The sequence below is a fragment of the Dendroctonus ponderosae genome, unplaced genomic scaffold (genome assembly GCF_020466585.1).
Source record: "Dendroctonus ponderosae isolate FM_Combo_2020 unplaced genomic scaffold, Dpon_F_20191213v2 Dpon_F_20191213_7, whole genome shotgun sequence".
Taxonomy (NCBI): domain Eukaryota; kingdom Metazoa; phylum Arthropoda; class Insecta; order Coleoptera; family Curculionidae; genus Dendroctonus; species Dendroctonus ponderosae.
Window position 1 is genome coordinate 6,424,163 of NW_026018916.1, and position 26,616 is coordinate 6,450,778.

The following is a 26,616-nucleotide window of genomic DNA, read 5'->3' on the forward strand; positions in this document are numbered from 1 at the left end:
TTCTTATTATTAGATGATCTCTTAAAATGTGATTATTTAACTTGTATTTGCTACCGATAAAAATTAAAAAAATCGAAAATATTAATTTGAAATCAACTATTTATTCACATGCAAATAATGTGACAGACAAAAGTACATCAACTGACTCAGAAGACAAGATAAATAATGTAATTTACTGAAGAAAAAAGAACATACAATCCCCACTATACGTTTATATGCGAAATATACACTCGTAACACTAATAATTTTAATACTAAATTGCATTATGAAAAAGTTTAATGAAATTAAAATTAATATATAAACGCGTATATAAGGTGTTTCTAAATGAGATGCAAAAATTTAAATATATTATCCTACATAAATAAGCACTGTTTCAGATAGAAAAAGAAACTCAAATTTTGCGTGCGTTTTATGGTTCGACCGCAACGTTCAAAATCTGTTTCGGCCTTTCTGCCTAAATTTTAGGTAGGATTTTTTCATTTTTTATATTTCATTAATAGTTATTGAAAACCTTTATTAAATTATATTAATAAATGTGCTCGTTGTTGCTTTAAATATCGTACTCATACGAACATACGGTATGTTAATAGTGCAGTGGTAAAATCAGTTTATTCGTCACTTATCCATTTACTTCTAAGGTAATATATTACGTTACTTACACTAGTAATATCTATGCTGTACTTATTGCATGTATATCCTTCAACTACAATCCATTATACAGAACAATTGGGTGTGTTAATAAAAATATGTTTTTCTTAAAAAATGTACATAGTTAAGACTATAAATTAGATTAAAAACGACACAAACGTGTCAAGGGCCTTCTAGGTACTCTATTCGCCTAGGGCTGCGTATTCGTTATAAAAAGAAAATCTAAAAAAATTGTTCTACAATATATAAATATATAAGTAAGAGTATCACAAAACCATAGTGCGTGAAAGCTAAAATAAAAATACTGAGACCTATTTGTTTAGAATTAAGGCACTAGAATTCACTAAGGGCGATTAAACTTTCTATTTGAACTGAAAGTTTTTGGATATGGTTGCAGTCAACTAATTAATTAAATGAATTGTCTCAATGTCGTGTGGTTATTGCTAGAAGTAAAAAAAAAATAACGGCTTTTAATATACGAGCGAAAAAATTAATATAAAGTCCAGTTGTTACTAACATACGAGAATTTTCTAATCTATAAAGAATCTACATTTAAAGGTACATAAATTGCTCTTGGTGCTTTGTTAGCCAATCTTCAACCTGCTTGTAATTTTTCCGCATCCACTCTACGTTGCCTTTTACCCGTTCGATTGCACTATCAAACGCTCTGGTCGTTGTGCTGATGTTGGCTTTGATACTGTCTCTGAACCTTTCCAACTGAAAATTAATTTTTACAAACTCTGAGAGGCGAATAACATTTAGATAATCACTTACTTCTTCAAGTTGGAATTCTGTGTTCATATGCACAGTCAACGCCTGCACCATTTTACCCAAAATATTGAAACCATCCCCATAACTAGAAAACGCACATAAATTCTGCATATAATTTGATAACTTGAGAATCGTACTACTTACTGCTCTAACATATAATTCCAGTGCTTTCTAAGAAAATCGAAAGCGATCTGAGTCCCTTCTTTGTTTTTAGCGATTGACTCAAACACTCTACCCGCATCTTGGATCCTGATACTATAACCATCAATTAGTTTATCCAAATATCTGCAAATAATTTCCAAATTACAGAATTCGAACTGAGGGGTTAATAAGCTCTAGCGCTAAAACTGATTCTAGAATGAAATGAATACATGAGGAAATGGGTTAGAAGCTAGTGCACAAGCGAGTCTATCTTTCAAATACGTCCTTTAAGTTAGGTGAAGATGTTTTATTTGGTAGTGAAAGATAAAATATTCGAAGTGCATCAGTCAGCATTCGGGAGCTTGCAAATTAACTGCGCTAAAAATTTCGTTGTTCCTGCTTTATAGAGTATAGAAAAAAAATTCTGAAAATATTCTCACATTTACAAAGCGGAACTAAATAAAATAACGTATATGATGTATTTTTCAGTAGACCCATTCAGGCCATGTCGTGGAACGTTGAAAATTGTAACGTCATGTGCTTAATTACAAGGTTTAGTAATGAAAACTAGACTTTCACGAGAAATATCGACATATGGCTGACAAAAATCAAGATTTGTGGCTTGTTTGATCACACTTTCAAGGCCTTTGTAGACTCAAGTGAAAAAAGATCGTGAAATTTTCGTATTGCCACTTGCTTTAATTTGGAGGATGCGAATGTTTAAAGGAGAAGGCGCAGTTGAGTAGAAGCTTCTATTATAAGATGAACAATTTTAGACCAGTTTTACCAAACGGAAAATATACGGATTTTGAGGGATTGTTGCGAACATTGAATAAGTGTCTTGTTCAAACAGGTGAAAATGTTACTTGCTTTGGTTCGAAAGGGGCGAATTTTTAAAGAGAACGTATTTTAGTTAAAACAACCATTATGAAACCGAAATGTATTAATTTTGAATCCAGATTTATTAAGTTGGAAAAAATGAGAATTTTCAGAAATTTTTAAGAAACTGTCAGGATCGTTTAGAAATAAGTGAATACACTTTTCTTATTCTTTATTCTATAGAATATAAAAACGCGAAAATTTCAAATTGCTTCTTGTTTTAATTTGGAAAGTTTAAAAGAAAGAACTCATTGAAGTGAAATGGATATTTACTAATTTTCATGAATTTGATTTAAATATAGACATATACATACACATTTTATAGCTTTCAAACGTTTTTTCTTAAAATTTCGCATTTGAATATGCCTGGAAATGTATGTATTATAAAAACAAAACAATTTTGTTTCCCAATTATTTCACTTGAATTACGTAGAAAATAAAATCCTATTTTTCAATCAATCAATTATCAAAAACCAATAGTAAAAAATACAAATTATTCTGTTAATAAATGTAAAAGGTTAAGACGTTGTTTAAATCGCTCTGTATAGGTGCAAAAGTTTTCATAAAATTGGGTTTTCTGTACAAGCCATCTGCGACATCTATTTATTGCAGGATTCTGTATAATAAATGTCTAATATTTTTTTAATATATGTACTTAATATAACCAGTTAAATAAAAAAAATACGTGTACTCACACCCCTATCTATTTAGGATCTTTCTGGACATATTTTTACATCTGAAATATATCTGTTGACTGATTTCAGCCAGATACTTTTTTATCTTTCACCTTAACTCACTTACATGTATTTTGGTAAAGCTGGCAATAAATACAAGTATAGAAAATAAACTTAATATTTGGAAATAAAAAATGTTAATACACAATTTTTTTTAAATTTTAATATAAAAGTTGACTTTTAATCCCTCATAGTAGGATGAGAATGACATATCCAGGGTTCTTCAAAAAACCATACGCTAACCTTCGGATTATATTCTATCCGCTTAAAACTGAACATTTTGTCTGGATCACTAATTAAATTCCATGAAAATTTTCTAATAGAAATTCTGTAGGTCTGCATAGTAAAAGAGTAGTTCTAAAGAAATCAGAAGACTTTGACTCTATTTAACAAAGTACTCGAACTCAAAATTTAAAATTGTTGTGAACGTTTTTTCCTTCTCGACTATTCCCTGCTTGTCTGAAATTATGGAAATTTGGAAATGCTAGAAATTCTTTAAATCGACTAGCAATTCAATTATTATAATGGTATGATTAACAGCAATTTATCTCTCTATTTTAAGGTGGCCGATTATATCTCGATGGTTGGGGTATGATTTTTCACACACTCTGTATAATATTCCATAAAATATGAGAGAAAAGTCGGCTGGAACTTTACTGCGAAGTAAATTTTTGCTAGATGAAACACTTGTTAGTAAAATAAATAAATAACGACAAGTGATAAGATAAGATATACCTTGAGAGAAGCCATTTCAACTTGGTGCATCCCAAGGCATCCAGCAAAACATTTTTTTCAGTCGGTGAGCTGGTTTCCAGATATTTCTTATAGGCAAAGTCCCATTCGATATCTGAGCCTTCTCTGATTGCTGTGCAATAAATCACTGATCGAAGATTCGGGAGAATTCTGCAAAAGGAAAAGTGAAGAACACGGAAGTTCAATTTTAAATTCCACAAAAATTTTATATAATGTTGTGTACTTTAGTGCAAAGCGAATTGGGGTTTCTTACTCATTTTCTCATGTCTCTTACCTTCCATCCAGATGTTTCTTTATATCATTAGCACAAACTTAAAGATGTTAGGGGAATTATTAAATTTAGGTCTAGACTCATACCTTATTGGAGCCCGTTAAAGGATCCACTTATTTTCTGATATTGTTTGATAATCGGCAATAGAATTGTGCACTTACGTTTTCCCATTGGTCATCCAAGCGCGGAACTGCGATCGAGATTCGTGAACGCATCTGGATTCAGGACTTCGACAGGACCATTCCAAAACAGTGTGCCTTATTCTCCTAGTGAGATAATGGTCGATGTTGTCGTTAAAGTCCACAATATCGTATGCCATTTTAAAAACTGCTTTGTGATATTCCTAAGAAGGAAATATTTGTTTTTGAATGCGTATGTGATTTGTACGATGGCAAATGCTTAATTATCAAGTTATGGTTCGATTCCTCAAAATACCGATTAGAATTTATCGCCTGAACATTGATGCTTGAGGAAAATTTGTTTAGAACTCCATTTCCTCAAACTTTCGCGATTGTTTGCCTAGTTTCATGGTAATTTGTGTTCCACTGATCGTATCTTAAGGAAACGTGTACTTGAGAAGAAATTTTCGTTTTTTTGTAGTTCTTAGTTTGTTTTCAAGAAAATGTTCGAATCGGTCGATTAAAAGTAGAATTCATCCGCTTTGAACGTAACAAACACTTTCAAGAATTCACAATATTTATTTAAACTAACAAACGTGCGTGTTTTAATATCTGCAAAAGTACTCCCGAGTTTCTATGTTTGTTAATCCGCACTTAAGAATTTAAGCTTGCGCTCATTAGTGAAGAACAAATAACGATTTCATAAGTTCACTGATATGAAGAAGCAAGTAGAAGAAATTGAACAAAAAGTAATATTTTGTCGAAAACAGTCAGTGGCGAAGGCCGCTACATAAAAGTTTATAATTATTATATTAAATGTAGACCGTATTTGCATGAAATTTGAGTCGTAAAATCATGCTCGCACTTGCGCGGTTGTTGATAAGAATTAAACAGCCTGCAATTTGGCTAATGCATGTAAAAACTTACTTCAAATATGCCAAATACTGGAGTATCATGCAAAATATCACTGAGAAATTGCAGTTTTCCAAATGCTACAGCTGTTGGCACGAACATAATAGCAGAGTCTTGTATTCCCATTCTGAAAAAAAATGTGAATTCACGGATTAAACATTATTTTATATAATGGATTTATATAATCCATAAACAGACATGCATCTATGATAGTTCTCTAAGAGAGATTGATGGCCATCTGTTACCAAATGAAGAGCAACGGGTGCATGGAATAGAATATTTAAATTTAAAACAAAGTAAAATTTATACTGTATATAAACTATAAAATATAGCATAGAAAAGAGCGTCATTAAGTTACAGAGTGAAATAAATCTGAGGAATAAATTGAGAAATTGATAAAAAAATTACGTTGAAAGGGAATCAAACAAGCTGAATAGATTATAGAAAATACGCAGAATGATGTTCCGAAAACAAGAAAATTTTCAATTTTTAGAAGATTATTAAGATGTATTTGCCGTTCTAAAGTAACCCAACTCTTGAGAACTTAAAAATTAACAGAAATGGCTTAAACTTAGAGACAGTGATTGAAACGCTAATTTTAACTCACAACATATACAAAGGAACTATTAGTGCATAACATCAATGTTTGATCCGCCAAATGGATTGTGAGAAAAAAAATAGAAATATTTGGGAAAAAAGTAAAGAAGCAAGCCATTAAATCAAACATTATTACTGGTTTTTATAATGTGAATAACTCACTAGTCTTCTAAACTTTGAAGTATTCCAACTAATATAAAATTACAGAATATTCCACAATTTTGCGATAATTTTCAGGCAGCGATTCAAAAACTAACGTTTATAGTATGCAATTGAGCCGCTCGCATTTTTATCAAAAATATGTAATATTTTCAATTAGAAAATACTCTTAAGTTTAAGCAAAATTCACCTTTTTTGTATTAAAATAAGCTTCGTAAAAATGCATATCTCCCATACCTACTTAAAAAAATGTCTCCTACTCCCATACCTACTTAAAGAAACTGATGACGTTCATGCTGAATCATCTTGTACATAAAAGTATGCAAAAATTTTACCTTGCAATTAATTTAAGAGGTATTTCGTAATCCAGTTGATTCGCTCTAGCCAGATCCATTGCGTTGCTGATTAGTTGCGCCCAAGTAATTGGAGTGAAATCCATCAGATGGTCTATAAGTTGTTTCCAGTTGTGTTCGTCGTAATTCACAATATAATATCCTAAACAAAATAATAATTGAACATCCGGGTTGTGAAAATTGGTAACAATTTTTACCGGTGTGGTTCAGGTTCAAAAGATACCATTCCCCAATGGGACCAACTTCTTCCACAATCTCCTCTTCGCCTCTCATCCAGAATTTAGGTGTGGTGGATATAAAGTTAGGCGAGACACTGGAAGTAAAGGAAATGGGCAGCCACCATAGGAATTTATCTTTGGAGTCCGATTGAGTCAGAAAGAATCTTTTCTGAAAAAGCACACCAGATGTTCGACTGGTTGCATCAGTTTAATGTGCCCACCTGAACAAGTTTTAACGTGTTTCTGCTGTAATCTGGAGCAACATTGATGACAGGAAACCCTGCTTGTTCGGTCCAAGTATCCATAATTTGTTTAACAGATTCGCCTGCTCCCAAAACGTTCCTTAAACGAGCTTCTTCAGTGAGACTGGTGAACAGATCATTGCGATTGGCATTGCTGTATTTGAATTTCTGCAAATATTTGATTAGGCCATTTTTAAACGTCTCTTCTCCAAGGAAATTGTTCATCATTCTTATTATGCAGGCACCTAAAAGTTCCATTCGATTTTCGTTTGTTTTTCTCACCGTTTCAACCGGCGCTAACCAACCTTTTGCGTAAGATATTTCATCGAAGGCTTGCTTGATTTGCATACTGTTGCACACATCAAAGCTGATTGGTCTCGAGGATTCCAAGGCGTCCAAGGACATGGCCCGTTCGATTTCACTTGGAAGGAATTCATCCAGAATGTTCCATGATGGTTCAGCCTGGTTAAATCGAGATTATCACAATTTTCTGAAAATGTTCTTGTTGGCTTCTTACATGGGCAACTCCTAAATACTGTAAGTAAGTGGCAAAACCTTCCTTCAGCCACAAGTCATTCCACCACTTTGGGGTAACAAGATTTCCAAACCACTGATGTGCTAATTCATGCGACAGAACGGTCGCGACTGTTCGCTTGTCCTCAACAGTTGAACTGAAGTTGTCGAAAAGAAGGCTACTCTCTCTAAATTAACAAGAAGTAATTGAGATAAATAGCTTTGAGGGTGGAGTCAGTTCATTTACCTGAACGTTAACAATCCCCAATTTTCCATGGCACTGAAGCCGAATTCTGGAATCGCAACTATGTCAATTTTCTTTAAAGGAAAGTCGGCTCTGAAACGGCCAAACACATGGGACTGTTAGCTTAAATTCATCTTTTTTTAGTTAAGTTTCTGCTTCACCTGAAGTAATTTTCAAAGTATCTGAGAATGCTTGGTGCCACTTTTCCAGCATAATCAGTTTGGGTCAGAAACTCTCGTCTTGCCCAGATTTTGATTAAATCGTCTGTGGATTGTAGCTGTGTTAGCTCACTAATGATGAAAGCCACTAAATAAGTGGACATTTCCGGTGTTTCTGGGTAGTTGTCCCAAAACCATGTGCCTTGTGCCGTCCTAGAATGGGTTAGATGAACATTTTATTCGACTAGAATCCAGAGAGAACTAAAAATGAACTTAAAATATGATTTGAAAAGCGCCAAAGTTACTGGGTTGCTGAGAAGTTGAGCATAAGCGCGAATTTGTAATTTCCGGACGTTCATAGAACTTTGCGGTAATTTCTCGAGGATATTTAAAATGTTGTGGTTCATCAATGTTCAGAAGCAAAGAACGTTTTCGGGATGTCTATATTTTTGCTCATTTTTTAGCTGTTTGGCGCCTTCTGCCGCTGATTAAATTGATGCAAAGTTAAAAAATTAAAAACGTACGTATTTTGAACGTAAAACGTAACACAAAACTCCAAAATTGAAATAAAAAATTATAAAGATGGGATTCTACCGTCAGACGCTCAAAGCTCAGCAAATTCGTAAATGTAACTTTTGTGTTGAATTAAGACACTATTGTCTGAATCTCAGAATTTCTGTTCGTGCTGAAATAACTATATTAGAAACTGCATACTTAATCAAAATTGGTTAATATTAATAGGAACAGTAACATTTCGCGTAAGTTTTTACATGAGTAATAAAGAAGATTTGGTTCAGTGCTTTAATCACTATTGCTTGCGATCTTTGCATTGCAATTTGCCGGATCAAAGACTTTATTCCAAAGTTGACCTAAAATCTATTTTTGCAAAGTGTTTTCAGTTTTTAACTGGAAAGAAGAACATATGCCTTATTAATTCAAGAAGCCCACCGAAGCAATTTAGCTCAAAAAATAATTGAGCCAGTTTTTTAAGATATAAATGTATTAATAGTTAGTCTATAAGACTGTTTTGATAACGTTGATTAACAAGATTCAGCAAAACGATGCTCTGCTGCATCAAGTTTATGAAGTTTTCCAACTTCCACGTCACCTAAAAAAACCCGATTCCAAAGGCAGTTGGACTAGTGGGAACCAATGATTCACTTTGTTGGCCACCTGGATCGCCAGATCTGATCTCTTCAGATTTCTTCTTTTTTAGGCTCATTTGAAAATTGAAATGGCAAATTTATGAATACCACAATAGGGTAACAATAAAGAAGATTAAAAAATAGGATTAGATGCGCAATACAACAAAAGTATGACAGGAAGTAATAAGCGCCATTTCGAATCCTCAGAAAAGCGATAACAATAAAACGGAAGAAAAATGGATTAAATTTTATTGTCGCCCATAAATTAATTTTTAATTAACTCTTGTTTTAAATCCTATTTTTAATTGATGGGTTTTTGCAATTTAAATAATAGGTAGGCATATTTCGGAGAACGTGGCAAGAGATCACACTTTTTTCAGATCACAGTTAACTTCTAAAAACACTGCAATGCGCGATTTTATCAATTTCTTGATCAGCAAAGATTTGAGCAACAAATTCAAATTAGTCAAATATTGTGGCACTGGCTCGATTATTTATATTATCGAAAAAAGGCCAATAGTCAAGAAGCTGGCAAAAGAGCACATTTTATTTAATACTTGAATTTAACTCTGAACCAAATTGGCCTGGTCCATAATCTATATCTGTCCATTGTAGTTTTAATTTGTCTACTTACTCGAACATTTCGCTTCTCTCAAGAGGCATGTTTGATAGTGAAGACATATTTGCAGGTCTTGCAAGTCTTATTTTAAATTTCGCTTTAAATGACGGATCATCAAAGCACGGAAATGCACGTCTTGCGTCTGTGGGTGAAAATTGCGTGCTTGCAGCAAACCTAAAAGTATTATTACATATAGTAGTTAATAGTAGTTAATTCAAGAAATTAATATGTTGAACGGGGGCAAACCTGGAATCTCCTGATAAAGTTGTGTAGTGGCTTTGATAAAATCCTTGTAGATGACTATTCAGTTCTCCCTGAAATTGCAAAGTGAGAACATAGCTTTTGCCTTTCTTTAGCTGATCATCCAACACAATTTCGTATCTTTCGCCTTCCAGATGCTCTTGTGATGAAATTGATAACGACTCTAGAAAAACCGCTTCGTAAAATATAGAAGTATGTATTTATTATCAATTTCATTAAATAGGCACCTTCTGATTTTTCTGTCGGCTTCACCGTAACCGAATCCTCTCGAATGTGGATTTTATTTACATGGAAGATGATGGTATCTGTGTCTTCCGATGGGACTAGAGTAATCATTTCCAAGCCATCAGTTGTTGAGTTATGAAAATCCGGTTTAAGTTGTATCCTGGAAATAGTCGTGATTGCAATTAGTCGTACTTTTTAGGACCTGAAATACATTTTAAAGAATTGGGCTGCTGGAAAAAGTTATTGGTTTTATATTTCCACATTCAGCGCATTCCAATTTATAAATCATTCTGCACTGAAATTTGTTGAAAATATAACGTTCCTTGAACCTAAGTTAAAATTAGCCAGTCTAATGCAAATATTTGCACTAGCTATAGCTGATGTGTTAGGTGTGATATCTAATTTTCTGAAAATGTATAATAAAACCTTATATCGATTTGTTCATAATTATTTTCGTCTTAAACAACAACAAAAAATAACCAATTTTCCAAGTAGGTAATCAGTCTGAGGAATAAATGAGAAGATTTTAACCGATCTTCAAAACTAGTTTTAAACAATTAAGGTTTATAATTCTCAAACAATATTGAAAAATTAAAAATATGTAGCATCCATGGCAATAAAATACAATTTTGTAATTGTTAGTAATTTGGGTCCAATCAGACCAAATAATGTCTTTATCGTTCTTCAGTTGAAGGGTTTTTCAGTTCACATTTTTCGGTTCTCTCAATTTTCAACTGGTTCCTTTCCGAGAAACATTATAGAATTGGGCATTTTGCATGAAATTAAACTTTTTTTTCAATAAACGTAAAAAGTAAAATCTGATTTGTTTCGAAATCATGTAAAACATCTCCAACATCCGGAAATTTTAAGTTAATTTTTAATCAATATTTTATCATTTGTTTGAATTTATTCTATTTTCGTTTCATTTTTGAGGATCATGTATTATTGCAAATTCAGAGATGAAAGTAACCCATGATGTAAGAACAATTTTAAAACAGGTTGTTGCATAAAATGTGTAACATGTTATTTTGGATGCTGCATATACAAATTTGAAATGTTTCACGATCATTGCCAAGCCAAGCCAAGTGAGTCAGTTTGCAAAAATTATCGCATGATCGCTGCAATAAAATATTCCATCAATTAATTGATTTGAACAAGCCAACAGGAATTTGCAAAAAAAGCAAGACAGAAACAGAAACATTTTTCTGAAAAATCAGAAACATTTTTTAAATTAATTACTGTTGGATTTGTATTGGATCTTCGGTTCGATTCAGTAAATGGCTTCGGTCTGTCTAGATAAAAATAACACTTATCTGATTTCGAATCTATTTTGAGCAGATTATTTCAATGTTTTGTTTTGTATGTAAATATGGCTGCTAATCTAAACATTTCAAACCGCAAAACTGAATTTATATTAAATAATTGGGTCACAATATGTAGTTAAGAGGAAAAACATTTTTTTCCAGTATTGGGAAATATGGAATTGCTGGAACAAATTGATCAGTCTGCAGTTCTCTTGCCAGGCTAATTAGATATCAAATAAACATTGTTCAGGTATATTTTTGAAATTTATGAACGGAAATGCGTTGTTTGAATAGAAGATCGCACCTAATTGATATTTATTTTGACATCTAAATTCGATTCACACACATTCGGGACTCGTAAAAATTAGCAATAATCTAACCGACATCATATAAAACATAATAATAGAACAGTATTTGCATAGTTGACGTGATTGTTTACCGTTCGATGTGTAATATTAGACACTCATGAGTGTAGTTGCTCAATTGGTTAATTCATTCAATCGACATTTTGAATGAGAAAGAACAACAATTTCGCAAATCTAACGTTTAATGTTTTGGGCTGTCGTGTGTGGGTGCAGATGGATGTCTGAAAAATCCTCTTGCAATCTGGCTATTTATCAACATGTCCGATTAGAAGTTGATTTACTTCGGTTTATGTGCAAATATGCCAAAAGTGGTTGGTTTCCTGTTTCATCAACCATTAATCTCATTTTAGATCGTTTTTAATACCTGAAGTATTAATTGAAATTACTTACTTTATTTTATTACTTTATTTCCTGATTCAGTTGGTCTGATTCAATTGATGTAGTTGATTATTGGTTTCTTGATTGCATTATTTAAAACGTTTTTAAAACACTTTTCCTATAGTTTAATTAGTGCACTTGCACCGAATTCTATTTTATATTAATTCCATTTTTGTCTTCTTTTGCTCTCGGTTTAATGTTTGTCTGATTCTGTTCCTGGCGTTCTTAGACATGTTCTTTCTAGTGTTTTGTTCACTTTTCTTGGTCTGGTATCAAATTGCCCCTTTTCGTTTTAATACACATTTGAATATTTCCTTTCGAATCGTTTTATCTGTTACTTGATCGCTTTATTCAAAATATATTTAAAAAGTTATATTTTAAATATTATTATAGTTATGTTTTAAAAGTTATTTACATGAAAGGTCAACTCTGTCCCAGGAAGAAGTCGTGGCTCTTGTATTTATTACGCGATTAATTTAGCGGAAAAGGTTCACAGAACAGATTCAACATAAAACAATAGATTAATGCCTTATCAATGTGCGCCTAGCCTAACGGTTCGAAAATTGGCAATATTTATCAGTTGTTACAGGCATTCGATAAAGTGCCTCAAAAATAAATATTAATTGCGCAAATGTAATCAGCAGCTCGAAAATATTTTGTTCGTTTTTCTTCCTTCTTCTTTCAAATTGTCACTTTTCTTTTTACGGCACATTGGTTCTTGTGGTTTTCTTTGCCTACATTTTTCATAATACTGTGAACAGTTCTGTTTGGATTTGCTACTTCTTTCTATTGTCTGCCCAAACTCTATTCTCTGCTTCTGTTACAAGTGCTTTAACTCTTTTATATATGATTGTACATTTTTTGTAATGGTTAGTTGCTTTTCGATTTCCACCAATTTCTGGGTCTGATTCAGTTGTTTATTTTCCGGCTCACTCCAGACTGAAATATGTAATATACAATTTAGGAAATTTCTAGATATTTCTGATGTGTAGCGTGTTTATCTCATTTTGATATCAGAAATGATGAAACAGAAGTTTGAAGAAACTTAAATTAATTGCACAACATAAAATAATCACTACGAAATATTTGGAATCTCTAGCTGCTTTTTGTTTTGATCCTAAACAGGCACACATTTCGAGCTTGATAAAAAATATTGGTTTGATTGAACAATTGTTTTTGTGTTCTTATAACTGTAAAATTATGCTTATTATAATATGGTTAGGTTTTTGATTAGAGAATTTCGTTCATTCCGTGAGCATTGATCTAAATTCGACGTAATGGAAATTGATTAATGCATTACGGAATTGACGCAGTTATCACTAAATGTGTTTAAAAAAAAGGATTTTTGGGTGAACACCGCGTTGATTTTGCCTGTAATGCCAAATTTTCACCAAACTCTTTAAAGGTATTGTTTATTTCTTCAAATAGTTGAGGTTTGCTCCAAATAACAGAACTAATTTAATTATATGACTTTCCTCTTCAATCATAAACTCTACCAACGCATAACAATAGAATCTGCCAGGCAAGATTATAAAAACAAAATCTTCTAATTATAAATAAGCTGGAACATAGACAAAAATAAAATAAAGAAAATCGTGACTCCACACAATACGGTTATGGAATGAAGCATTCCTCTAATCGACAATGAATTGGAAACAATATGGAAAAATTCCCGGCAATCCTTTTTCGACTTGGTACTAAAAGCTAAAGGAAAATTAAGGAAAGCGAGATCCATAAACCCAGTTCTGTCACGTTATGTTTCAGGCTTCGTTTGCTTTTCAATGAAATTCCTGTGTTTATTAAGTCGCACCTCATTTAAGCATTTATATTATTTTTAGAGAATTGTCTTTTGGATTTTTTCGCGGTTTCAAATCCATGTTAAAACCCAGTAAATTCCATTTTTTTAAATTTATTGTTCTCATTACTGTTCTCATTTGTAGCTGAAAGAATTCGTTATTAGTAAAGTAATTTCTTTAATACTCGGTTTAGAGTGAAGCAATTTGTTAATAGGTAAATGCTGAAGTTTATGCGAAGTCGATAATAAAATTGCGAATTTAGGGCAAAATCCGCTCTCACCGATAAAGCCCCACTGTTCCCTGGAGAAATGTATAAAACATGCCCAACCTAAACGTAAAATTCAAAGGATCCAGAACAAATTAAAGGCTGCCCCGAACGATTGCCTCATCCTTGAACTTTAAAAAATATCACTGAAAACTCCCCCTAGTTTACTATGTGCAGTGAAAATGATAATAATCCAGTTTAAATATTGAAAATAGTTTCTCGTGTATATATTTATATGGAATTATTAGGGAAGACTTCAGTGCTTTAGTTATTTGTTACTCAAACCCACAAATCTTGATACTTACATGTATTGGACGGGCTTAATACTCCTCGGGAGCCTTTCATCAATTTCATCTTCTGGACTTGTGGCTAATTTAACATTTTCTTTTCGGACTAGAGAGCCAACAGCATTGTTTGAGTCTGCACTACAACCTCTAGGAACTAAGAAAAATACGACTAGGCCTACTAAAACAGCCAGCAAAAGCGCTCCTATTGCCATTAATGTACAGAGTGCTCTCGATATGACCAAACTTTTGCCTTTTGGCCTATTGACTGTGTATTTTTTCTGGTTGGTGTTGTTCTCGAGGTCCACCGTAGTTGGGACACCTGGAACATATAATAAAATATCCATGTTATTTCCCAAACTTTAAGAGTAAATGTAGCATTTTAATTTGTTAATAAAACATCTTGCACTTATTGTGCAATGAGCCAATTGTTTGCGGAATGTAACCGTTTGCCATACTTTAATACAGAGCTCATCCTAGTCTAGGTTAAATGGCACCTCTTAATTAGGGAATTTTAATCATTTTTAAAAATAGCCGGTTGTTCATATTTTTTAAAGTCATCGTATACGAAGTGGTTTTAGCTTATTATGGCGACGATTCATAAATCTTTCAATTATTACTATTGCGACTATAGTTTAACAAATAATGCTTTCTTAAGTGGAAATAATAAAACCGTTTTGACCGCGATATAAATAACAGCGTGTGTACAGGGTGTTCCCTTAATGTCTGTCATAATTTATAGTAACGATTTCAAGAACAATTTAAAAAGTGTGCCATTCGGGTATGAATAATTATTCTCGAAAATACTTTATCTAGAATTTGGTAGTTGTTGATGGACTTTATTCATTAAATGGCCTGAAGGTTCTTCAATATATTTTTCATTGAATCGACGCTATCAAGAATAAAAAATTCTAGATTCACTTTTAACTATTAATCACTTAAAATCAGACTGCAAGCTGAATACCTTGATTATAATATCCGACCATGTTTTCTTCCTCAAAGTGTTCAAGTAACCAGATGTTTTGAACAGTCGAATCCTGTTAGCGCAAAATAACAATCGTTAGTCGTTGTCGGTTCAAAATCACACCTGTCATTTGTAATTTTTCGAAAACTAATTGGAGATCTCGTTAAACCAGACGTGTTTCTGATGAAGGAAACGACGCTTTCCAGTCGCGTCGCGACGCTCAACTAAGCGCTTAATCGCGCGCCGGGAATTTCGACGAAAAACCACCAGTTTTTGCATGGAATCGGCTTTAGGAAAACGGCCTTTTAATGCAATATTTCAAGCTAGTTAAATTTGAAGCGCTGAAACTAAAATGGTTTATAGAGTGATAACGTATTGATAGATCAAAGCCCGAAACGCATTTTATGGAGCAAATTTTAATAAATTATACCTAAAGGATTGCAACCGTTCATTTTATGTTTGTAAATGCGAATTTCCCAGCGGTGTTAAACGTGAATATGAAATGATATGATGAGTTTGCCATTGCGAATGTTTGATAAAATAAAATCTTAAAAAGGCTTCTTGGACTAGTTCGCAAGGGGTCGAAAAATTTTAAATTTTCAATATTCGGCTTTTAACAATTGCCTTGATTTCCAAGTCCCTTCCTACAGAAATGAACAAGGAAGTTTATCTTAGTGCAACTGACCTACATAGATCGTAACATCAATCTCTTTCGAAGCCGAAAGGATGTTTACTTCTAATTAACAACCGGCAATTAAAAGAAGCTTTTTCTAAATACCAGATTAACAAACCAAATTTCGTGAGTTGAATGACCATTGTTGCGTTCACGTTATCACAAAATTTTAATATATTTTGAATTAGCTTAATAAATATTATATTAGATTTCTTGTGTTCAAAAAATGTCGACGTTTTGCTATCATTGCTTAGCCATCTTCAGGGCAATTTTATGTTACTGTCTTAATGTAAATGGATAAAAAAGGTGAAAACCATCTGCATTAAAAAGCAGGATTTGCTGCGTGATTGCTTAACTTAACTGAAGGCCTGGTTTTTATTACCGACGTTTTGCCGGGTTTATTTGGCCTTCCTCAAGGCAATAACATAAAACTGCTCTGAGGATGGCTAAATAAAGATGACAAAACGTCGACATTAAAAAAAAAGTGTCTGCGTACTGATTGTTTAACTGGATTTGGATCCGTGTTAGACCAAAAAGTCTGCCGTTAAAAATGTCGACGCTTTCCCATTTTTATTTACGCGTCTTCAGAGCAATAACTTGAAATTTCTCTTGGGATGTCTTAATAAAGATAGTAAAAAGCCGGCATTGAAATTAACTGACTTTGCGGCATGATTAATAAACGGGATATGAATCAGCGTTCCATCAAACCCGTTTTTTTTTCATGCCGACGTTTTGCCATCTTTATTTAGCCATCCTAAAGGTAATAACATTAAATTGTCCTGAGGATGATGACAAAACATCGGAATTTTAAAGAAAATTTCCAGGAACACGGTTCCAAATCTCGGAACACACTCAAATCACAATCAAACATTATGATCCGGACGGATCGTATAAAAACGGCAATGTATATTGTATCATGCAACAATGAATATGGTTTAATAATCCAGTCGACGAAATTTGATGAGCAACGTTCATATAAATAGTTGCAGAAAAAATGTTTATTATGTATAATTTAAATTTTTTTGCGTTGATAAGCGGAAAAATGAATCTCAGCACTTTTTATATTATGGTTTCCAATGTTAAGCGATTCTAAGATGACTTCGTGTTAATCGTTAAAAGAAAGATGGAGAATTTATAGAATTTATCATGAAGAAAATTGTTGGCATCAAAAGATTTAATCAACCCTGACTGGTAGGATCAATGTTTTAGAGTAAAAACGGTTAAAAAGTGCAGAACTTCGTAAATGAAATACATATGTGAAAAAAATGAATAAAATAATTTTAGAAATTTCTCTGGAGTAATAAAATGCAGTAAAAAACAACGTACTATTCTATTTAGCAATTTTAAGTTGCTGGCTGTTACATCAGTTTTACTCGGGCCTATGGTACCTACTTCAGAATCTGTACTTTAAGTCAAATTCAAGAATTGCACAAGGAAGAAAACGTCTTTATCTTTGAATCCGTGGTTTTATTTTTGCGCTGTTTTCAACATAAAATAGTCTAGTCTTTAATACATACAATTAATCAATATTTTTAAGCGTGAGTATGGATAATGCAGTAATTTACATGGTTGACGAGTACACCTTGAATTCTGCTTCTGAGTCTAACTTAAGGGTGTGAAATGAAACCAAGCTACTAAAATTAAATAACATAAAAACGACACATTAAGAGATGAAAATGTTAATAGAAAGCAAAAAAATATAAAAGAAGAATTAAGAATTAATAAAGTTGGTTGGTTTTTAGGGTAAAAAAATTTCGAACGTTAAATAGTAAGTAGTATAATAAACTTAGTAAAAATAAAAAGAGTCTCAAAACTTTGGTTTCAAATATTGTTTCCAGGCTTCAATACCATAATCTTAAACTATTTATTTACTGAGAAATGCAAGTTTGCACTTTGCGTTTACAAAGCAATGCCAACGGATAAAATCCATCGTAAATCAGTCAATACGTAAGTTAATGGGCTTTTTTTAACATACTAATTGCATAACACAGTTTCAAGCTCCTAAGAACGTGTGCTTATAAATAAAGGTTGGAATCCAAAATTTTTGTTCTTCTAATATTAACTTGATGGGTTAATTAAAATTTGAATTTTTGCGTTTTTCGCAGAACTTTGTCAGTAGTTGACTTTGTAAAGCTTGACAATATATTTGTTTGCCAGTTGTCGTAGGTTGATATGCAAATAAATTAGATGAAACAAACGGAGAAATAAACATGTTCGGCCCACTGCTTGTTTTCTCTAAAAGTAATAATTGCTATTAAAACAACCGTTGCGTCAATTACTGCTAGATGAACATTTTAATAGGCAGAATTGCAATTTAAACACAGCTTTATGCCACATTCGATCATAAAGCGAATACGAGAGATATACAACGTTTGGCTTATTGCACTTTGGTTTGTGTCTTTAATCGAGGAAATAGTTCTAATCTGCTAGTTATCCTTGCACAGTATTTTTTAATTTATCTCATTTTAGTGGTTAACTGCCTTCGTATCCTTGTGAGCGATTTTTGATTGTTATCAACTTCCTCGGCAGCAGCTCGTATCCGAATCCGTGTTAATCCAGACAGGCCATATGGCAACATTTTATCACTCATTCATTGGCATTGGCACAGTTTCTCGCTATTTTTATCTACCCCGCGGATTTACAACTGATTCTGTTTAGATGTTCGATTTTTTCCGATAAATTTAGAATCAAACGGAGAATGTTTCATTGAGCTGGATCTCACCTCAACGATTTTTCGAAAATTTGATCTACCAGCGACAGTTCGGAATATGAATGACGATGGTCCAATTCAAAGCAGTTAATGATGAGGTCATGGTTTCATTAACAACTTCCAAAAGCCGTATATTCTGTACTCTGCAATTTGGTATGTTGGCCACGTTTTTCTATTGTCGGCACTTTCACCCACATAACATTTTCAAAAACTATTCAAATGTAAATTAGAACAATTAAAACGTGAGTCAGTGACTTAAAAGTTACGTCATCTTTTTACCACAATGGTTATTACCATTGTGGTAAAGTTGGTGACTTCATTTGGTACTTCTGATGAAAATGCATATTTGTTTCAGATTTTATAAACAATTAATTAAAATAGGGCAGAAAGACCGATTGGGTCGATAGCCGTTTCTATAGGAAATAAATTCTATAGGAAATAAATAAATAAAAAATAAAAATTAAAATAGTGGACACTTTGTAAAGTTAACGAGAGTGGAGTCGTAAATTTTTAAGATTTTGAATGTTAACCAATACGTTTTGGTTGCTCTGGACTATGTTGCTTTAACAGCAAAAAGTTTGCGGCCAATGTTATAACGATAGGAAGTACAGGGTGATTCTACAAAGCGGTGCCTAAGTAACATTCCTTAAACCAGAAGGAAATAGCAACAACAATTTTTTGATGAAACATTTTATACCTATTTAAGTTAAAAATTAAAATGAATTAAACTGACCATGTTTTTTGTACCTCTAAAAAATAATTACGTTAACAAGAAGTTATCGGGACATTCTGTGTTTTTCAAAACTTGGTAGGCATTTTAATCGAAAGGGATAGTTTTCATTACCCGGTAATAGGGCTGTTGCCATTTAGTGCTACTGTTTTAATTTGAAATTCAACAGGCGAAAATAATGGCAAATAATTTCAAAAGTTTTCTCTTCGTGAAATATGTATCTGTCCGTTAAGGGCATGGTCTGAGTAAACAATTTCTTGGCCTGTCCGACCGCCAGATTTGATGCCGCGCGATTTTATTTATGAAAGTGATGGAAAAGATGTATCCTACAGCAGCCAACGACCCAAATGAAGCAAAGAATAATGGGTTCATTTAATGAAATTTCCCAACAAACTAGGAATTTCCTAACAAACTTTCCATGGAAGCAAATTTGAAAATCTAGGAATTTTTTTTTGCATAAAATATACAGGGTGTCCCGTAACTATATACATTGTCAAAATGCTACTGCGACATTCTTTGGAACAAAAGATATCGAAGAAAATCCATTGTATAATTCTCCCGATACCTATTTAGAATTTAAAACAAAAATAATTTTCATCATTAATGGCAGAGGAACCAGATACTCTTTATTAATTTTTTCTAGTAAAAGTTAGGTCAGATCGTCGTTTTTTGATCCAAAGAATATCGGAGTGTCCTTTTGCTTAATATAATATAATATACAAAAAATGGTAGAAACTTATTGTGCTCCATAAATTTTAAATAACATATACAAGGTTGCATTAAAATATATATTGTTGAACCATTATTTATATTAAGGACAAATATAGGAGTGTTGCTTCACATAATCACCCTGTATGAAAATTAACACTTAATGCAGTTTGGGTAAATTTAAAGTCAGAGTGAACTAATTAAACTGTTATATTATATTTAATACTCACCCGAATAGTCAATTTTTCCAACCATTTTCCTATTCAATCTCTCACCCGTTTTAAAGTACTTAAGTTCAGTTGGCTAATTATCGAACTTCTCACCAAATGACCAAGATCATCTTCACGATGAGCCGCACCGATGCCATTCAAGTTCGAAAATTTTCCGAAAATGTTTTTCCTTCTGTTTGTTGATCACACTCGGCCTAATAGCGCACCAACTCGCGTGAAGAACTAACATTGAAAACCCGCTACCACATCCATTCCTAATGAAAAATTACCACATTTCATTCGAATAAGTAAAACAAACATTGGGTCCTTTAGTGAATCATGTAAAGTAAGCAAACAGTTCTCGACACAAACCGTCAGAGCTTCCTTGCATGTAATTTGGGATTGAGGAGGTGTAGATGACATAGATCACGTTTATTTGAATAGTTTTGCAATGTAAACTCAAATTTCAACAATTTTTAATTTGGTGTTTCCTCCACATGGACCGCCTACTGGAAGGTAAATTAGTCGAATCTTGTACTATGACAAACAATTTTCCAGTTAATACTTTGTCTGGACGTGCATGTTCAGTGATTGTTGTTTATGGGTATGTTAACTATAAAAGCAGCATAGGGAAATTTGCCTCCGATTATCGAAGTTTACACGAAACACCCAGCATTTTTCAGTAGATACTTAATTTCAAGTGGTTTTGTCTCCTTACAGTTACGATTATAGTTTGGATTACCTGATGATTTAAACAGTATTTCAGATCTAAATTTTGTGAAGCAAATTGCAAAAAAAATATGTGTAAATAACGATCTAGTGTCCAGTTTCTGCCCACCAGGTTATTAGTCTGATCTTTGCGTAGGCTCAAGACCACTATACCCTTCACACGTTAATTTTTAAACCTCTTAAGACATTCACCTGTGACATTAAGCAGATACTTCGGTCGAATTGTGGAAATTGTGCCATTTAAACAACCGCAATCTGTTTCTTTTTCCAACTAATTGAGCGTTCATCTTATAAAAAGACATTTTGAAAATTTCTCATAAGAAACTTGGTTGAGAATTCTCATTCTCCTTGGGTTATCAATATTATATCCAACGTACTGAATGTTTAGAAATTAAATTGTTTACTGCAGGATAATAAATAGGCTTCGCTGAAAACATTACCATGTCATATATTAATCAGAAATATTCCCTAGGTAATAAGGCGTGTAGAGTATGGCAAATAATTTTCATGTGATAACCGCAAATATGTGATCTCATCAGCACATATTTGAATACTGAATAAAACCTAAAGTAAATGAACTTATTAGACGGAATTGCTAATGAGCCGATTAAGTAATCATCTGAAAATTACTGACTGTTCATTTAAAAGCAAAGAAATTTGTCTAATTTAAATCCTGAATTTTTAAACTCCTAGTTTAAAGTATAAAGTCGGGATAAAGTTCGCGTATATTTGCCGTAGGTACTAACAAGTTGTACAAGTACTTGTACTTTGCATTGATGGCTGAGTAAAAGTCAGTAGACGTTGTAGTTTTTACACCTTTAGATATTCATTCAACCCAGATTTCATACAAGAAATAGGAGAAAATGTGCGATTTAAAAAAATGATCTTAGGAGTACGGCATAAATTAATACAAGAACAACTGGAACTATTCGAATAGGTATATCGGATTAATATATACATATTTGAGCATTAAACCACCAGCGTAATTTCTGCCTGAAAAGCTTGCTTAACACAAAAAATCTCAACATTTTACAGACAAACCAAACTTAGGGAAAACTGCAACACAAAGTACCAAAAATGAGTGAATCTCATCCAACCTTTCAAATAATTTAAAGGTCTAACAAAAAATTGCGATATTTTTTAAATTATTTCACTAAAACACCAAGTAAACATGTTTTAATTTAACATGGATAATATATACTTATTCGCAACAAAATTTAACAAAAAATAAGGCCCAATAATCCAAAATATAAAGAAAAAATCCATACATTCACACTGATTGCCAATGTTTATTCACTTAATTAGTCATCAATCGAAAAATTAATCGATAATCACCTCAAACTGTTCCGATTGTTTCGTTTACAAAATGCGCGAAAAAACTAAACAAATGTCGTTTGAATTTTCACTCGGAGCGCCAATGTTTTCGTTCAAAATTATCTGATACTTAATCGTTGTTCTTTTCAAGTATATTCGTCTTTATCTAGCGCATGTGATTATTGGTACCGGATTGGTACCTACGGTCGTGTGCGATATCAGTCTCATAATAAGCTGCCCCCCCTTAAGCGGCGCATATGCAACAAAGCTGCCTCATAAAAAAACAATAAATTAAATGAAGCGAGAGGCGAAGGCTGAGATAAGATTGAAAAAATGTTAATGAAGAGAAGATAAGACGTAATATTACAATACTGTTGTTCTTCAGTTTCCTTACTATCACCGACCGGTTCAAAACCCTTTCGCGTAAATAAAGAACAGATATGAAATGACAAAAGGCAATTAGTTAAAGGGAAATCTACACAAAGATGTAATTGAATTGTTGTTGGATAAGAGAACATTTGTTGCAATGTTTTGAGCTGCAAATGCAGGAGTCGCATTATTTTTGGCCTTAAAATAGCAAACTCCAGATCAATCATAAGCAACTTAATAATGATCGTTTAATTAATTTTAAAACATTTCCAATTTCCAAGTGCATGTTACTTTTCCCAAGTTCCATCACTGCGGGCAGGCAGCTTCGTAATGCTCCTCAAATGAAGGTCAACAGGAATATTTAATAATCACACTTAGTGATACATGATGCACATATTGCACCAGCTGCCTGCTTTATTATTTCAACCTAAATCATTACAACTCCAATCAATCCAATGGCTAACGCACAAACTCAGTTAAATTAGTAGGTTTTTTTCTGTTGTTTTGAGGACACGCAACATCGTTGCAGATTAGAGGATCAATTAGTAAGTTGCGGCTATCAAGATTATTATCTCTATGATGTCATATCGTTGGTACATAATAGATTTATTTAAATTTTATGGCGGCGAGCAGTAGTTAAAAGCGGTCTTGATAAACTTGGGAACTGGAGACACTTAAGCGCAGAATAAAGAATAGCAATTGCTATTTTTGAAAACGGTTACAAAATGTCAAAATTTTTATGGTTTTCTGTTGAGCAACTAAGGAACGCTAAAGATCCTGGAAAAATACACCTTGTCTTAGTTATGTTAATCATGTTTATTGCCAACAAGATTTTGGTAATTTGCAACAGAGCAACGTTAAAATAAGTGAGGAAAATTACCTAAATTACCTACTAAAATAAAAGTTGAAAAGAGTGGAGGAACCTCAAAACATTTGAGGATCAGCCACTGGTTGAAACCACGGGCCGGGACCGAATCGAAATAACTGTTCCATTCCGGTTTCGGTCCAAGGCAACATTTTAAATTTACGTTCCGGTTTAGATATATTTTTTTATTTAGATAAGATATTTTCCAATTCGGTTCAGTTCAGGTTCAGTTTTCCAGTTTTTTATCGGTTAATTTCGGTTCCAAATTTCCATATAGTCCAACGAACGAGAGAGAACAAAAGTTTTCCGACTTTGGCGCTTTTTTCCTCATTCGTTTGTCACTCAGGTCCACTACTTCGTTAATTTCGCATCTTTCAGTCTTATTTCCGTTTAAAGATTTACCCTGGTTTATGCCATTACACTTTTCACCACCTTCTGAGGAGATGGTTTTGTTGGAAATCCCAATTTCCATTTTTTTTTGCAAATAGCTAAAATAACTCAACTTAAAAAAGGATTTTAAAAGTAGTGTATAGACGTACGGTGTTTGTTCTTTGCGATTGAAAAGTCGGTTGGTCCTCACAAATAATATCCTTCCTCTAAATTTTGCTTTGTGAATATTTGCCCTCGAAGGCGGCAGTAAAAATGTATTTGCCAGCACGATTATTAATACTTGAGCAAGCATTATAACTCGGGATTACGCTTTTCCCTGTTTTTTGTTCCACTTTATACGAATTTAAAATAGATTCAATTTTTTAAGAAACTTTGTGCTAATTATTTTCTTTTAAAATTTTTTGCTCTGGATCTGTAGGCCTTAAAAATACTTCCATTTCACCGCCAAGAACCAGATGGGTCAAACTCAGAATTGGAAGAATTGCAGTTTTTTAAGAACACAGCTTAGCCCATAACGGCTTTAACTGTGCTCTTGCTCTTTGTACTTGACTGAAAAATGTCCCAACAAAGATCACTTTGCACTGAAAATGTGCAAAAATTTTGTGAAATGGAATTCTATAAAAGTATTCTACAGTTCATAGGTCTCAGTGTCCTCAAACATACTTCGGTATGAAATTATGTCGCAAACTACTACAAGAACACAAAACAGCCCAAAAATATCTTGAACAATCATTATCTATGTTTTACTCTGCATTTTAAAAAGCTTCCAAATTTCTGCACATTTCAGAATATCAATTTTTCTTAGTGTTCACTTTCATGAACGCGTATTGTAATTTTGTCGCATTGAAATTTTTACTGTTTTTTCCTTAACTGTTAATTGATTTAATGAAATTTTCTTGCCTTTCACACAATTAACTGTTTCACTCAGTAAATAAGTTGTTTTATGGCAGTTAGCTCATAAATGTGCCACATTGAAATGATTCCAGCTTTTAGAAATATATGCATACTTAAACACACATAAATAAAGAGGCTTGCTGCTGGAAAACTCATCAGTGCCATTACAAAAAATAAGTCATTCGAACTGTGTACTGAAATAAAAAAAAATAAATTAAAAAGAATTATTAGATCATTAAAGTCATAAGACATGTGGCGGTTTTCGGCAGCTTTTTCTTATTCTTGGGCAAGATTTGGGTTGATCAACAAGGGCGGGCTCGGCTTCCTTACCTGCCTCTACTTATAAACGTTTAGTAATACTCTTGCATTTTAATCAGTTACTTCTTTTTTGTTAAGTTTTAATTTCAAATTCGTTCTCAATCTAATCTAACGTTTTGTCGAATTCACAAAGTAAACAGCATTTAAGTTTTGGAAAATTCGGATGTTACATATTGATCATTCATTATTTCCTCGTAATTTCAATAAAGTATTTAGACTTTTTTCTACATCTTTTACATTTTTTCATCCAGCTATTTCTTTCATTTACAAGTAATATTGCTGGTCTATGTTATTCCAGGCTCTCAACTCGAATAATTAAAGTTCCAAAAATAAAGCGCAGAAAATTTATGGCATTTTTATTCAAATGAAAGGTTGATTCAGACTGTTGAATTATTTAGTATGTGAAAAAATGAAGCATTCCGTCTCCTAAGTCAACATTTTTCATGGGCTCGGACGAAGAATGTCCCAATGCGTAATGCCAGTGAAGTCAGCGGACCCATTTTGCGTTTTTGTTAGCTAATATTCAATTATGGCTAAGCTTCATTTGACTTTATTGGGTTATTTAGATTATGAATCATGAAACTTCTTACTTATAAGGAGTTAGTAAATATAGCGGGTTTTGATTGAATATTTATTAGATTTATTGCAAGTGCCCACATGAAATGGTTCAATATAAGCCGTGCTCTAATCGGCGAAGAATTTGTTGCCCACTTTTCAACAGTGTTAGTTTTCCGCATTTTGCTTCTTGGGGTCATGAATTGCTAAAAGCCTGTTTAATTTTTCCTGCTGCTACTTTTAGTGTTTTGGAAAAGCATGAAATGTTGGTGCATTATAATTTCCAAATGTTGACTTGTTTCCAAGTGTGTAATGGTAGATTCTGCCAGTTTCGCACGTAAGGGATGAAATCTAGGAAGTTTCAGAGTAAAATTGAGCTAAAAAATATAACATTAAATATTATAAAGCAGCAGGCAGGGAGTTCAAGTTTTAAACCTGAATATTTATTTACAACATTCTACAGAATTTTGAAATAGTTTGAATCAGAGAAATAGATCTGATTCGAAGCAGGTACTTAGAAAATATTTACAGATTCACTCGTATTCATAAGTTTTGAATGCAATTACTAATTTTTTATTAAGTTTTGGACACTATAGTCTTCGTCTATTTATCTGTCACATGTTTTTGCTTCGCTCCATCCATATAGTCCTCAAGGCTATTAATTGACCATACCTGAACAATTGATACGCATTTCGTCAGAATAAAGAATTAACAATGACAAATAAAAAAAATGAAAGCAACGTCGGCACTTTGAAATAATGACGTCGAGTAATAATCCCTGTAATATTATTTACGACAATTGCAGTGGTTGATGCATGCTTTCCGTATTAGATA

The 26,616-nt window shown here is 32.9% G+C and overlaps 1 protein-coding gene across 5 annotated transcripts; it reads right to left on the minus strand.

Moving 5' to 3' along the window:
- Positions 1 to 619: 619 nt before the first annotated feature.
- LOC109543092 (aminopeptidase N) lies at positions 620 to 22,482 on the minus strand. 5 transcript variants are annotated; one of them, XM_019912624.2, is made up of 19 exons: positions 22,413 to 22,482; positions 20,370 to 20,623; positions 14,376 to 14,676; positions 9,965 to 10,122; positions 9,723 to 9,912; positions 9,492 to 9,650; positions 7,716 to 7,925; positions 7,558 to 7,647; positions 7,315 to 7,498; positions 7,103 to 7,259; positions 6,777 to 7,042; positions 6,535 to 6,724; positions 6,320 to 6,479; positions 5,244 to 5,355; positions 4,359 to 4,540; positions 3,909 to 4,076; positions 1,564 to 1,704; positions 1,423 to 1,504; positions 620 to 1,365 (listed from the first exon to the last, which is right to left on the minus strand). In XM_019912624.2, exons 2-19 carry the CDS (start codon positions 20,392 to 20,394, stop codon positions 1,201 to 1,203), a joined length of 2,940 nt encoding a protein of 979 aa, XP_019768183.1. In that variant the 5' UTR covers positions 20,395 to 20,623; positions 22,413 to 22,482; the 3' UTR covers positions 620 to 1,200. The 5 variants fall into 5 exon arrangements, with proteins under 5 accessions (XP_019768183.1, XP_048524150.1, XP_019768185.1 ...); XM_048668193.1 differs by having other exon boundaries at positions 22,352 to 22,465; XM_019912626.2 differs by having other exon boundaries at positions 9,723 to 9,900; positions 22,346 to 22,465.
- Positions 22,483 to 26,616: the final 4,134 nt, after the last annotated feature.